We start from the raw sequence: 14,639 nt of genomic DNA on the forward strand, positions 1-14,639 counted from the left end.
AGATGCATCTGTGGATGCATGACAAGGTGCGGTTGGCCTTCCTGACTGCCTCCCCACACTGCCGGCCCATGTTCATCTTGGAGTCATTTGCTGTTGCTTCAGGGTTCTTTTTTCTTCCCTCTACAATAGAAGAAAAAATGTTACCTTGTAAAACCACAAGAATTGGATGGGTAGCTTAGGAGCAAATATAGACAGTCAAGAGTATAATCAGTTTAGAAGAAATTAATGTAGTTTCAAGTTGACATGATCCAGCCTATACCTCTCATTTTGTAGATTGTAAGTCTTTTTCTTCCTAGGCTTTTATTGTTAGGGAAGATAAAAGGCGCATCAAGATTATTAGTGTGTAATTGTTATTTGATCGTTAGGGATTGTTCTTGCATCATGAAGTCAAAGCCTCACCCATTAAGCTACTGAGTCACATGGCCATGTACAGACATTTTAGTTTCTCCTGGGAGAGTCTGTTTCTAATCTTAAGGAATGACTTTGTCAATCAGAGAAGTAATATTTACATAAAGAAAAAATTACCTTCTCATAGCATGATCTGAATCAAATAGACACAGATTTTTCTTAGCTTTGAGACTATATGCTATTTGTTTATATGAAGGTGTTGGTATGAACTTGTATAGCACATTTTGGATGCTGCTCTAATAAACATTACTTTTTTGGTAAGATTTATTAAGCAAACATTCACCTTGTTGTCTGTTCCCATTAAGGTAAAAATGTGAAATCCACTTTTTCTTTTCTTTTCTTTGTTAAACAAGTTTGGTGTTTGTCACAGCCCTAGTAAGGCTTTCTATTCTGGGCACTCACCAGGCTGCTGAGTTTGGGTCCCATTACATTAAACTTTGTGTGCTTCAAATGTTGTAAAGTTGAATAGGTTTGAATAGCTTCATTGGCCTCTCTGGCACATTTCCTTTCTCTTATCCTTCATAGAAATAGGACTTTGTAGTACAGCATGCTAGGGCTCCATGTTCATTGCCTTCCTTCCACAGAGGCCCTACTTTCTCAAGCTCATCCTTTGTTAGAATTCCAACTTTATGGGCACTGTTCACCTCTTCAGGGATAAAAGAGAAATACATAGCATGTAACTTCTGTATTTTCCTATTTGAAAAGGAGCCATCAATGTTTAACAATCTTCCCTTGTCCCTCCACTGGTTTGGGGGCTTTGACATCATAGGGTGACATCACAGATACTGAAGAATTCAAGAGGCCAAATGTGTCATAACCTCAAACAGAATTCAAGCTTAATTTTCCCAAATTACTGCAGTTCTCAAAGTGCCAAGTTACCTGGTGTGAAGTCACAGAACAGAGCAGACATAGCATAGATAATAGTATTCTATACTTAGCCCACAGTGACATGTTCTGCTATTGTTATTCACACCTGTTCTGAAAAGACCACTCGGCAAATGAGAGGAAAGTTCACTTGCTGTATTACTCTCTCGTTTGGTTGATATAGTCTTAATCTTGGCAAAATGACATAGCTCATTTGTGCTGGCCCTTAAAATCTGAAGCAGAACAGTGCTTTGTTTCTGTGTTGTTCCAGCTTTTCACGTGCTTATTTGAATGTGCATAACACATTTTATTGCTGTTTTCCTTTTCACTGATTGATTGTTTTTTTATGTTTGTTTTTTAGTACTGAGCAGTATTTTGGGAGCCCAAGTGACATGGCTTCTACTGCAGAACACATTAGAGAGAAGATGAAGCTAGTTAGCCTGAAAAAACAACAGCTGAGACAACCAGAAGCCACCACCACAGAGAGCTAATAGACTGGACCCTTATCTATGAATTCATAATAAGACTTCAGTTTGTAACCCAGCATGTCGTTTGCATATTACAGCATTTGACATACTACATTAAAATGCATTTCACAGCTGTTATAAAAGCTTCATCTTTTTCAAAGTAAACATTGCTCTCTGCATCTTAACACTGTACGTCTACCAAGCCATAATTATTTAACATGCTATGATACCATAGATTTCAAGTATCTTATCAAAGGAACTATAAACCTTGCACTGAAAACTTGCTGTAAAGCTTTACCTGACCTGTCAGTTGCTTCTTAATTAAACAGCTGACACAAGCTTTGAATGGTGCTAATAAGAGTGTAGAAGTTCCACTTTATGAAATAGTAGCTGTTCTTGCCCCCCAGGTGATGTAGTAATTTTAGGCTGTAAAAAAACTACCTGTTGTGTAGAAAGTGGTGACCCAATAATTTTAATTTGTAATACTTTAAAATGGTCATTTTTATTGTGCCAATATACAACCTGCCCATCAAATCTTTGATATATCAAATTCATTAAACAAATGTTTTCCTATTTGTATTGATAATGTATTAAAAGCTGTTTGTGCTTAATAAAAACCATCTTTTTAAAATCTGATATAAATGTGTCACTGTTGTTTATATTCCAGAATATGAACTTTCTGTTTGTTGTACACAGAAGTTGGCAACCCCATATTTTGATCTGTTTAATTAGTGCTCATATTATTCTTATGGGATCCATAGTGATATCCTGACTCAGTGAGTCTTACTTCAGAAGCAATTTTTGGCATCATGGAAATACCTGAATTCATGCATCTGTTTCTGGCTTTGTTTTTCCTTCAGGAAAAGTCAGCTGTTGCCCTCCCCATCAGTAAATAGGTACATGTGCAAGATGGAGCATAAGAATATTAACAAGAATGTCCTAAATTTCATTCTTGTCTATGATTATTAGGCATCTTCTGTGCTTCATTTAAGATCTCTTTGACTTGTCTAACAGAAGAGTATAGATACCCTGTGGACTGAGGATCTCAATATGTGTGGATGTCTTCACAATTGCCTCTTAAAAATAAAGCCCCTTTAAAGGTTGAAGATTTTTATCTCATTAAAAATTACCAAAGCAAAATTCCCAAACAGTCTAGAACTATGGGGATTCTCATGAAACAAAATTTATTAAGACCCTGGAAGCAAATTACAATGGATAATTATAGGTTTCCTGTAGAATAGTTCCCATTTACTTTTCTTCAGGGCACTGTTACACTTTTCAGGTATCTTTGATGTTCCTGCCTCATCTTATATCTGACACCCACTCTAAAATGCAGTAGCCCTGTGCACAGGGGATCATTAAGATGTCTTTCATTTTGGGGAGAGGAGAGAGCATTTGTTTTGTTTTTCCTTCATAGGCATACCTTGTTTTGAATAGTGAGTTGGGTATACAGTCTAGTTTCCTGATTTTTTTTGTTTGTTTGCTTGTTTTTCCATATATCTTTCATCAGTTTAAACATTCTCCAGAAGCTGGGTGTATCCTCACTATAGGTGCTTTAGATAAGGTGGAATCGCACTTCATAAACCAACTGAGAGATCAGAGATGTATAAGCTTTCGTGAGCAACAGCTTACTTCATCAGATGCTATGAAAGGACTTGCAGAGTGCAGGCTATCCAAGCAAGAGTGATCTGAATACAAAAAGGGGAAGGGGGAAGGAAGGAAGAGGGCAGTGCTAAGGGAGGCAAAGGGAGTTGAAGAAGGGAGAATAAAAGGCAACCCGTAGTGTTGTGTGCACAGGGCGTACAATGTGAATTAAAAACAAGCCAGAATCTTATCAGGGGATAAGGCACAACACCGCATTTATTGGAACATAAAACATGCAACATGAAAAGAATAAAGAACAATAAGGTTATTTGCTTCACTCATTCCCATACATACCCATTCATTTAAAAGAGAGAAGCGCGCACGCACGCACACACACACACACACACACACACGTGTTAAGGTGTTACCAAGTTTCAAGGTTGTTCAAGATCAGTCTAGTGGCTGGCCACAGGTTTTGTTGGATGTGCCAAAACTCCTTGCAGGAAGAAGAGACCTAAAGCCTTGTCTTTGTGTTCATTCTTTATATTAAAGCTGTCCATGGAGCCTGTGGATTCCGCTGAGTCAGATTCAAAGGCCATCCTTCTGTTGGGAAGCTGGGATTGGTAGGTCACGATCTTCTGGCTTTCTGGTCTGCAATCTACAGGGACTGTTGTTTGGAGTCTTCAGCCATCAGGATGGAGCTTAATTTAGTGTTTGGAAATCCCTTACTGCTGACTCAAGGTCACTGCAGCTCTTAACCGTCAAACCACAGAGGCTATTTTCACCTGCTACAAGAGGCCTGTCTTTTTGTGTCACACATATGTCCATCATTTAGTCTTTCGTTACCTCTTTCCACATAAACCAGACATATTCACACACACCAGACATACTACAAACTCTTACACAAGCGTTTTCCTTATACTAGATTTAAGTTCTAAAGTCATGAGACCAGTAGGTCAAATACATTTATGCTAGGCAATAAGAAGTTTAAAATAGATAGTTAGTTCCAAATACTAACTTTATCTTAATGGTCAAATCTTTTCCTTAGATAAAAAGAGAAATGAAATAAACAGTTAAAACAGTTATAGTCAATAAGAAGATAAGCAGTTCAAGCAATCATAGTCACTGCAATACTACAATAGGGACATACAGGGTCATAAAAGATAATCCAGGAAATGGGATAAGAATCTGTTGTCTTGGTTGTACCGTACTTAACACAGTCCCATCTATGGATGATTTCTTGTTCCTCAAGTTCACGTTTTTAAAGCTCTAAAATTGTTTTTTTAAGTTCCTTTATTTTTTTTAAGAACAGCTACTCTGAGATCAGTGCTGGCATGTTCAAGGATGTTAAAGTGTTCTGCCACAAGCTTTTGTGTCTTACTGGGCTTTGAAGTCAAATCAATGACCCTTTGTTCTATCATGTAGGGATTGCCCTGTTTGTCCAGCATAGGCAGCAAAGGGGCAGTATAAACAAATGCTGAGATGTATGATATTGGTAGAGGAGCAAATGAATGAACCTTGAACATTATAACCTGTTGTTTGGTCCTATGATGGTCTGGTGTGTGTTGATGGGGAGCCACAGCTGGCATCTGAGTAATTCAGCTGTTGCTCAGGACAGTTTATGCATCTCTGATTCAAGTTAGTCTAAGGTGTTACTTTATGCTGTCTTCTCTCTGGTTTAAGATGAACACAACAAATTACTTTTTATAGCTGCTTCAGTTCATTAAATTCATTATGCAAAAAAAAAAAATTCAAAAACTCCCAGCTATCATTTTAGTCCAAAGATTATGCTTTCTCATTTTATTAGTGATCTTGGGTGAAAGCCTTCACCCAGATAATCTAGCTTATTTTTAAAGGGCCAGGTCATTTTGCTTTCTGCTGCAATTTCCTCAAGTTTGTTTCTTTAATACAAAGATGAATCGATGCTAAAGACCAATGTGTCACACAGGAAATCAATTTTAATGTCAAATTTCAAATGTGCTTCTAAATATTAAATAGTTTTCACCTTTAAAAAATAGGGAAAATATACATTGTATTGAGTTGCTATTCAAGAAAATTTCATAGATTTTCATAGATTTCATAAACATTAGGGCTGCAAGAGACCTTGGAAGATCATTGGGTCCAGCCCCCTGCCCAGGGGCAGGAAGTCAGCTAGGGTCAAATCCCAGCAAGATAAGCATCCAAGCATTTCTTAAAAGAGTTCAGGGTAGGTGGTTGCACCACCCCTGGAGGGAATCTATTCCAGGTCTTGGGGGCTCAAACAGTAAATACGTTTTGCCTGATGTCCAGCCTAAAACGATCTTGGAGGAGTTTGTGACCATTGGACCTTGTCATCCCTTGGGGCGCTCTGGTGTTCCCACAGATTCTGATGCACACCCCTTATGACTTTATAGGCAGCCACCAGGTCACCCCAAGCCTGCGCTTTTCTGGGCTGAATAGTCCCATGGCTCTCAGCCTCTCATCATAAGACCTATTTTCTTGCCCTCTGATCATGGGCATGGCTTGCCTCTGGACTCTCTCACTCCCTGCACTCTTGTGGGATGCTCCATCTTCCCCACCATCGCAGCATTCATGAGCTGCACCTGGTACCTCAAGGTATGTAGAAAAAACATTTAAAGCTGTGTCTATGGCCAAATCACTGATTCTCCAAATCAAAATCGAATCTTTAGCGTCAGCTGAATCTAATTGGGACAGTGATCTGAATCAGCAAATTGAATCACTGTCCCCTGAATCGAGCCAAATCCAAATCGAATACTGCCACACCCCATGTGTGTGTGCGCGCACGTGTATGTGTATATATGCACGTATGTGTAAATGCATGTATTTATTTCAAAATGCTGTATTCAAAATGAGCTGTTTATGTCAAAGTTAAATTGTTCATGGTTTTTCATTAAGGTAACCCCCCCCAGTGGTGCCTTTGTACTTTGGCAAAGAGCATGCTACTTTTATAGTACATTTATATAATATACCACTGCATCTGTCTTATTTTTACAGTGTACAACTAAATGTAAACATCTGAAATTTTTTTTTTTGTAATAGTAAAATAACCATCCTCAATTTTGCAAAGAATCTAGCTGATGCTGTGGTTAGCTGGCAGGATGAGACTACCTTTTCTGGAAAGAATGAAAATGATGGAAAATAGCAAAAGACACAAACATGAAATTTAAACCAAGGTTGCAGTCATTAATAAGCACAAAGTCTCCTTTTCAACAATAGTTGTTTAAAAGTCTAATTTTGTTGCAGACAATAAGTAATGAACTTTTAACATAAAATCCTGGGTGAACTTTAGTGTTCAAATTAATGCAGTTACTCATTGCAAAGTGAATGATATTTTACATATTGAATATTCTGCTTGAAGGCTCAATAACATACATGGGTACAAACACTGAGTTGTCCAGCCAGGCTGCAATGCTGTTCATGTGACTGCAATATACATAGTTCATATGCATTTCCGGACCCTTAAAAGGGACTAGCTATTGGCAAAACAAGTATAAAGGCTAATGCCAGGACCATTTTATGTTATGGCCTCAAAGGACTTTTCTGAGAATTGACAGAGCACAATGGCACTCTGACCCTCTTGCTGACTTGGCCAAATTCCTGATGTAGTCCCTATGTCATGCCAGCTCTGTTTCACAGGGGGATTCCTTGTACTAGGGAAATCCCCATGCATCTGGTTTGTTTGGAAAAGGCAACCCTGAGTGGCCAAAAGCTTATGCCAGTTGCATATTTCCCAAAAAGTGTGTCTCCAAAAGGAGCTCAGGTTCTTTTGAAAGAGCCACTCCTGAAAAAGCCACAATAAGAGATGGGACTAAAGAGGAAGGGTTAAATCTTGGAGCAGTGGAAAAACAGGACTTCAGACTGCAAAAATTGAGGCCCAGGTCATAGTGGGAAAAGGAACATGCTCCCAGAAAGACTGCAAAATTCGGAGGCAAGTTTATAACAGATTTTCCTAGTTCCTAGGCTTGGATGGAAGGGATTCATCTTGCTGCTTACCTAAGCAGAGGAGGCAGCATTTAAATTTTCTCTAAAACTTTTTCCAAATAAGTCAGAAGTATGGGGGCATCCAACCCCATCCCCATGGTCAGCCTGTTTCTCTCTCTTACAAGTTGCAGGTGGGCAACTGGTTATTAGGTAGGAATATTATGGCAGTTCCAATACCAGCACAAGCAACGTAAATGTTCCACTCCCAACAGAATAGGAAAGGGGAAGAAATCCTCAATCCAAGAAATCAAGAGGCAGAGCCCCAAGTAAAAATGAAATAATGAAGATCATATGGGATTTTAGGGATCATAAGTTTTCAATGGCAGTTTCTCTTTCTTGAAGTTTCAATTTCTCTTTCTTGAAGCTCGTGTTTCCTATTTTTCTATCTATGTGTATTTAAAATCAAATTTAGCCTCTGTTTAATCAGAAGATAATACAGGGGAGCATTAACTGGATTAATTTAATTGGCTCAGTCAATTAACACAGAGGTCAGTTGCTGCTTTGTGTCAGCATTTGTCCGTCATACTTCTTCAAACCCTCTGGGTAGTAGGAAAGTGGTCAGATCCCTCTGCTTTTATTCAGAAGGTAGAGGGTCCCACTTCACAGCAGCCAAAGTTACCAGATACGAATTAGAGCCTGTAACTTTTGTTCTGGTTTTCAAGAATCCCAGAGTTCACATAAATCTCTCAAAGTATTTAATTGGTTCATGGCCTCTATAGGGAGACATTTTTATCTCTCAGGTCTTGTAAAGGATGCAGGTCCCAAAACAGAAGAAACAAAAAACCCAGAAAGGCAGAATTAATGCTGAGGTAACCTGTTTAAATCCTTTCTGGTTCCACTTCTGCACAGAATCAGTCTGTGAAGATTCACAGCCTCTTCTTGACGGTATGTAACTACAGTACGTTCCTAAACACAGAGTTCACACACCAGTGAGTGACTTTACCCCAGAACAGATCAAAGGGGACAAAAGGGCGCAAAAGCCCCCATGGCTCACCAAAAGCATATGGGGACATCTCCTAGCTAAAAAGGAGGTGTACACCCAATGGAAGGGAGGGGCCATCACCAGGAAGGACTATACCTTGGTTGCTCAGGGCTGTAGGGGGACAGTCAGGAAGGCCAAGGCGAAGATGGAACTGGGACTAGCTACTTGGATCAAGGACAACAAGAAGTTCTTTTTTAAATACATGGGGGTAAAAAGAGGGTACCGGGTAATGTGGGGCCTCTGCAAGACACACTAGGAAATCTGGTTGTCACACCAGACAGCAAAGCTAACCTATTTAACAATTTCTTTGCCTCCATTTTTCTGAGCAGGAACTGGGTCACCGTCCTCACTGGGACCCAGGGGAGGTGCACCCAGGCCTAGGGTCAGTGAGAACCTAGTCAGAGAACTGGAGGGACTGAACATATTTAAATCAGCAGGTCCTGATGATGTCCACCCCAGAGTGCTGAGACAATTAGCAGAGGTCATTGTGGGACCCCTGGCATGGCTTTACGAGCACTCAGTGCTCTGGTATGGTGCCAGAGGACTGGAAAAGGTCCAATGTGGTTCCCATTTTCAAAAAAGGTCCAATGTGGTTCCCATTTTCAAAAAAGGGAGAAAGGAGGACCCAGGAAACTATAGATAGGCCAGTCAATCTTACCTCGATCCTGGTAAGCTTTTGGAGAGAATTGTCCTGGCACATGTCCATGAGTGGCCAGTCGGGGAGGTTGTGCTTAGGGGCAACCAACATGGGTTCATTAGACACAAGTCCTGTCAAACCAACCTGGTGGGCTTCTGACCAGGTCACCAAATCCTTAGATGCAGTGGACATAGTCTTTCTGGACTGTCTCTCACCCTGTTCTAATTAAAAAACCTAGGAGACTGTGGTGTTGACACCTACACAGTCAAATGGGTCACTAGTTGGCTGGAGGGCCACACTCAGAGAGCGATGATGAACGGGTCATTTTCAACCTGGAGGGATGTGGGCAGTGGGGTTCCCCAGGACTCGGTCCTCAGGCCCGCACTGTTCAACAAACTCATCAGTGACTTGGACGGAGGCGTAAAAAGCACTCTGTTCAAATTTGCAGATGACACTAAGATGTGGGTAGAAGTGGGCACATTAGAAGGGAGGGATAGGCTGCAATCAGACCTGGACAGGTTACAAGGGTGGGCGGATGAGAACAGGCTGGGTTTCAACATAAGTGCAAGGTACTGTACCTGGGGAGGAAGAACCAACACCATATCTACAGGCTGGAGAACTCCCTTCTTGCCAGTGCAGAGCCAGATAAGGATCTTGTAGTCATCATTGATGCCAAAATGAACATGGGCTGACAGTGTGGGGAAGGCCAAGTACTTTGTTATGTATCCACAGGTGCATCTCAAGCAGGTCCAAGGAGGTGATCCTCCCACTCTATGCGACACTGGTCAGGCTGCAGCTGAAGTTCTGGGCGCCACACTTCAAGAGGGATGTGGACAGCATGGAGAGGGTCCAGAGGAGGGCCACTCACGTGATCAGGGGGCAGCAGGGCAGACCCTATGAGGAGAGGCTATGGGACCTGAACCTGTTCAGCCTCCACAAGAAAAGGCTGAGGGGGGATCTAGTGGCTGTTTACAAACTAGTCAGAGAGGACCATCAGGCATTGGGGGAGTCCCTGTTCCCCCGAGCACCACCAGGAGTGACAAGAAATAACAGTGACAAGCTGGCAGAGGGTAGATTCAGACTAGATATCAGGAGGCGCTTCTTCACTTTCAGGGTGGCTAGTATCTGGCACCAGCTTCCAAGAGAAGTGGTGCTGGCTCCTACCCTGGGGGTCTTTAAGAGGAGGTTAGATGAACACATTGCTGGGGTCATCTAACCCCAGTACTCTTTCCTGCCGTGGCAGGGGGTTGGACTTGATGATCTGCTCAACTATGAAACTATGAACTTCTATTTAGTGTTACAGATTTGTTTGTTATTTCACAGTATTAGGCTTCATCTCTTCTCTCCCTCTCTCTCACTCTTCTTGCCTCCTTCCCCCAATATTTAAATAGCCACAACATACTATGCTAAATGCCTTTCTGCATTTGTAGTCATTGTAACTTTGATCAAGGAGACATCTATCAAGAGTGGCCTGATGATACATTTTGTAAGGATAAGGTAGCCAAGGGATCTTCAGAATATTTCCTGGTTTTGGTTTGCTGGATGTAGCATTTATAACAGGAATTTCAATTGGTAGGAGTGTGTAAAGTAACCATAACAAAAATAAGTATGTGAGGGCTTGATGACTCCCTCCCTATTTTTGGACAGCCTATGTATAGCCAACAGCCAGACATGCTCTCGTTCAGAGAAAATAAGGTGGGGGGGACGGTTTCTTGTATCTGGGGCTAGATCTGTAAATGTGAGAGCACTGTAGAATCCTTTGGGGATATTTCAGTCCATTTGGAAGGCATGGAATTAGTCAAAATTAGACCTATTTGTAAACTACCATAGTAAAAGAATGTATCTGTTAATGCATTTACAGAAATGTGTGTGCATATACTGTACCCACATACTGTGTATAAAAGAGTTTAGATGGATAAAAGAGTTTAAGTGATAAAATAGTAGCCCTGTTTGATCTGGCTTTGGATCTGGCCGCTTCAGATGGCCACGGTCCGATCCAGAGCTCTGGACTGGGTTTCCGCCTCAATCTGACCGAAGTGACTCCAAAGCTTCAGAGCCGCCTTGGAGATCCAGCCATAGGGTATAATGGGGAATTAATGAAATATCTATAACTTTGTTGTTTTTTGTCCAATTTGGATGAAACTTGCCAGGGTGGTAGCCTCTGCTGAGAGGATGAAACTTGCCAAGTTTCAGGAAGATCAGTGCAAGGGTTGGGGGGGAACTGTACCCCAAATTCTTAAAAGCCAAATTCATGTCATGCCTGTGTGTTACACCACAGGGGGTCAAAACTGCAGGGTTGATGGCTCTTACTAGGCCACAAAGCCTGCCAAGTTTCAAGAAGATCAGTGCAGGGGTTTGGGGAGAACTGCACCTCAAGCTGTGGACAAGCAAAACTTGTGCCATGGGTGCTTGTGGGGCTGACTCTCTGTTATTATTGTAAGTCATTATTTAGTGTGTGGTCTGGTGTGGGGAGACCTACAAGACAGCACTCCACTGAGTGGTGGCTCCCAGCCTGTAGACGGAGCGAGAGTAGACCAAGACCTATTGGCATCCCAGGACCCCAAAAATTTGGATGTGGCTGCCAGTAGCACCGCCACCAGGACTGTTATTTGGAGGCTCGTCCAGGATGTAATATATCCTTTCTTTTGCCAGGTTAAGCCATTTAGATGTCCATAAAACTTCAGTTACACAGCATAACTACTAGGGACACCTAATCAAAGCATCCTAAAATAATCACTGAATGCAACTTGTGGAAATGTTTTCTCTTATGTATGTACACTTGTTTTTATTGCATCTACGAAGGCAGACCTGTAAGTCTAGTCTTCATAAGAGTCCTCCATGCCACAATCCAATGACAAACCTTGACTGCCAGCAAGTCACGTGTTTACAGATGGCTTTGTGCTCCTAAATCACATAAGCATTTCTGCATTTCCCCCTTGAAACTTCTATTTATTTTCCAAGGTAGCTAGCAGCCAGGTAAATGAAAGTGTAAGTGCAAAAGGATCTGAGAAGGATCCCGGACTATATATACCCTAATAAACAGCTGTTATGGATTTAGTACAAAGAAGGCTGTAATGGCTCTGTCCAACATGATGCTGAGACTCATAAGTGCTGAGAAGCCTCAACTCCATTTAGATCAATATGAGTTGAAGGATCCTGGGATGTTTCAAACTGAGACTCGTGTAAAGTATGCACTCAGCCATTTTCCTACCTATTGATCAAAACCATTATTCAGGTAATCTGGGTCCCAAGGTTTTTATAAATATTTAATAAAAATACTTAAAATAAGGAGCAGATGTTCAGTACTATACAAGTCGCCCTCAAATTGGCTTCTGTGCACTAAACTATCTGTTATTAACGTACTGTTGTAACTTCAAAGAAGAAAACCATGGGAAGGCAAAAAAGGTACAGCAAAATTAAATCGTAGTCAGCATATTCCTTTCCCTCTCCCATATTGAGTCAAACAAATGGCATATGGCCTATTCACTTTTATGTGACCTAGGAGAACGAGCCTGATTGACTTTCAGAGAGTTTTGTGCTCCTAAATCATGTAAGCACTTCTGAATTTCCCCCTTGAAATTTCCATTCTAATTTTCCACGCTAGCTAGCAGCCAGTTGCAATATTTAAAAGAAGTAGAGACCAAGAGAATGGCATCACAGAGCTGTTCAAAGGTAAAATCCCTTCTGAAATATTCAAAAGTATGGATGAAATTATGAAAATGGATATGGGCTGAAAAATTTGTAGGCAGTCCTAGCAATAGGATTAGCTTCGCAAAGGAAGTAGTGGAAGACCCTTTGTTTGAAGCACTTCAGAACAAAGCAATAAAAATAAGTTGTGAGAGGCTAGTGGGGGTAAGACTAGGTGAATGTGATGGACTACGAGTTTCATTGTAATTTCTGTTTTAAACATGTTCACATGGTTTTAATGTGCATCAGTTTACCTGTAAAGCTAATACATGCAGAAGAAGAGTTAACAGAGTCTTTGCTAGGATACTGTTATTAAGATACGAGGGACCTTCTGCATCAGCAGTGAGTTGAATAGCTTCCATGAGAATACTGGTGACACCCAGGAGTCTCTATGGAAGCTGAAGGAGATTAGCATGTCTATGGGCAGGGCAGCATGAGCAAGCAGGGTGTCTGGTTGGAAGGAGTATGAAGACAGAGAGCACCTTGGGCTTCTGGCTGTGCACACTGGTGAAAAAATGGCTGGAGTAATTTTGGAGTGCTCAGGGGTATATGAATTGGATTGAGGACAAAAGGATTGCTTCACCCTTTGGAAAGAGCAGACTACTTCTGGCTGGCTGGTCTTTGTCCCAGTAAAGGCCTTTATTAAAGTGGAGGTGTTTGTTTGCTGCTTGGAACTTTGGGTTGCACTTCTGTCCAACAAGAGGCAAAGTACCCCTCTCAGGAGCAGAACTAGAAGGGAGTTGCCTGAGTCAGATCCATGGGAAAATCAGGGAGGGTGATGGATCAAAAGGCCAAGGTCTCTAAGTTGGAAGGAGTTAGGAAGTTGGAGTTGGAAGGAGTAGGGAGGACTTTTACTTTGATCTACAAAAAAATACCTGGGCTAGTCTTAGGGAGCACTTGGAGACCAGATAAGGCTGAGGAGGTCCTGATCAATTGCTACCCTCAGAAATCAGTGACAATGCTCTAATACAGTGGAGACCAACCTTTTTGGCAGAAGTTCCACAAAGTAGCACCATGCCCTCCCTCTCCATGTCTAGGTGAGTGCAGATGTTTGGTTCCCTGGAGCTACTGCTACTTGTCCCCGGGGAAAGACTGTGCCATGTGCACTCTGGCTCATGGCAGGTTACCCTGGGTAGGATAGGGGAGGCTGGGGCCAGTACCTGTGCTGGCCCCAGCAGTCTTACCTGTGGGCCTGAAGTCCTCCCAAAGATACAGCCATGGCAAGAAGCCTGGCTGGCAGCTGGAGTTTAGCTCCAGCCAGCAAGGCTGCAGTTTTGGATAGTGCATGCTGCTATCCCATTCACTGCCCTGCTGCTTATTGTGTGGATTTTTTTAGCCTGACGTGGGCAATAATTTGGATGATAAATGCCCCATGCATGTGTACAGCTACAGTGCAGCATGTAGGCAGTGAGGAGCACAGCCTAGCAGCTTGGAGAGCTGCATTCAGCTGGTAAATCTGTTGTGGGGGAAGGGGGAGGAAAGGGGCATGGGGAGGCAGATTGAGGCCCCCATGGTGAGGGCGGAAGTGGGGCTGGGGCTGAACTATGGCTTATCCAGGGGGCACAGGTAGGAGGGGGCAGCTTCCACTGCTGCACTGGAGGGCATGGGGGGTGCCCCCAGATCTGCATAGGGCAGGGTAGAGCAAGTGCCTCTATGGGCTGGGACTGGAGCTGCACTGGGCTCTTCCCAGTGAAGGCTAGACCAGTCTGCACTCAGGGTGGGTGGTAGTGGTGCTGGGAGGAGGGATTGGGGAGGCTACAGCAAATTTGGGGGCTATGAAGCTATGGCAAATTTTGGAGTGGCTTCAGCCTGGCCCCTGTAGCCCCCCCCTTCCAGCACCACTGCTGCCTGCCCTGAGCACAGCCTGGCACAGCCCCCAATGGGAAGAAGCCCAGCATCGCTCCAGCCCCAGCCTGCAGCAGCATCCTGCCATGCCCCACCCCATGCAGATCTGGGGCACACTCCCCCCATACCCTCCCGGAGTGTGTGCAGCTGCAGCCCCAACCCCATTCCCTCCCTCACTGCAGGG

At 42.6% G+C, this 14,639-nt stretch overlaps 1 protein-coding gene across 5 annotated transcripts in view; it reads left to right on the plus strand.

Moving 5' to 3' along the window:
- Positions 1 to 2,375, plus strand: part of SESTD1 (SEC14 and spectrin domain containing 1) — a 116,553-nt gene extending 114,178 nt beyond the window's left edge. For all 5 annotated transcript variants that reach the window (XM_019554109.1, XM_019554111.1, XM_019554112.1 and 2 more), the window contains one exon: positions 1,634 to 2,375. In XM_019554109.1, the coding sequence (XP_019409654.1) occupies positions 1,634 to 1,763 (130 nt within the window). In that variant the 3' untranslated portion in view covers positions 1,764 to 2,375. The remainder of the gene's footprint in view (positions 1 to 1,633) is intronic.
- The last annotated feature ends 12,264 nt before the right edge of the window (positions 2,376 to 14,639 follow it).

The sequence above is a fragment of the Crocodylus porosus genome, unplaced genomic scaffold, assembly GCF_001723895.1.
Source record: "Crocodylus porosus isolate Cpor-Errol unplaced genomic scaffold, CroPor_comp1, whole genome shotgun sequence".
Lineage (NCBI taxonomy): Eukaryota > Metazoa > Chordata > Crocodylia > Crocodylidae > Crocodylus > Crocodylus porosus.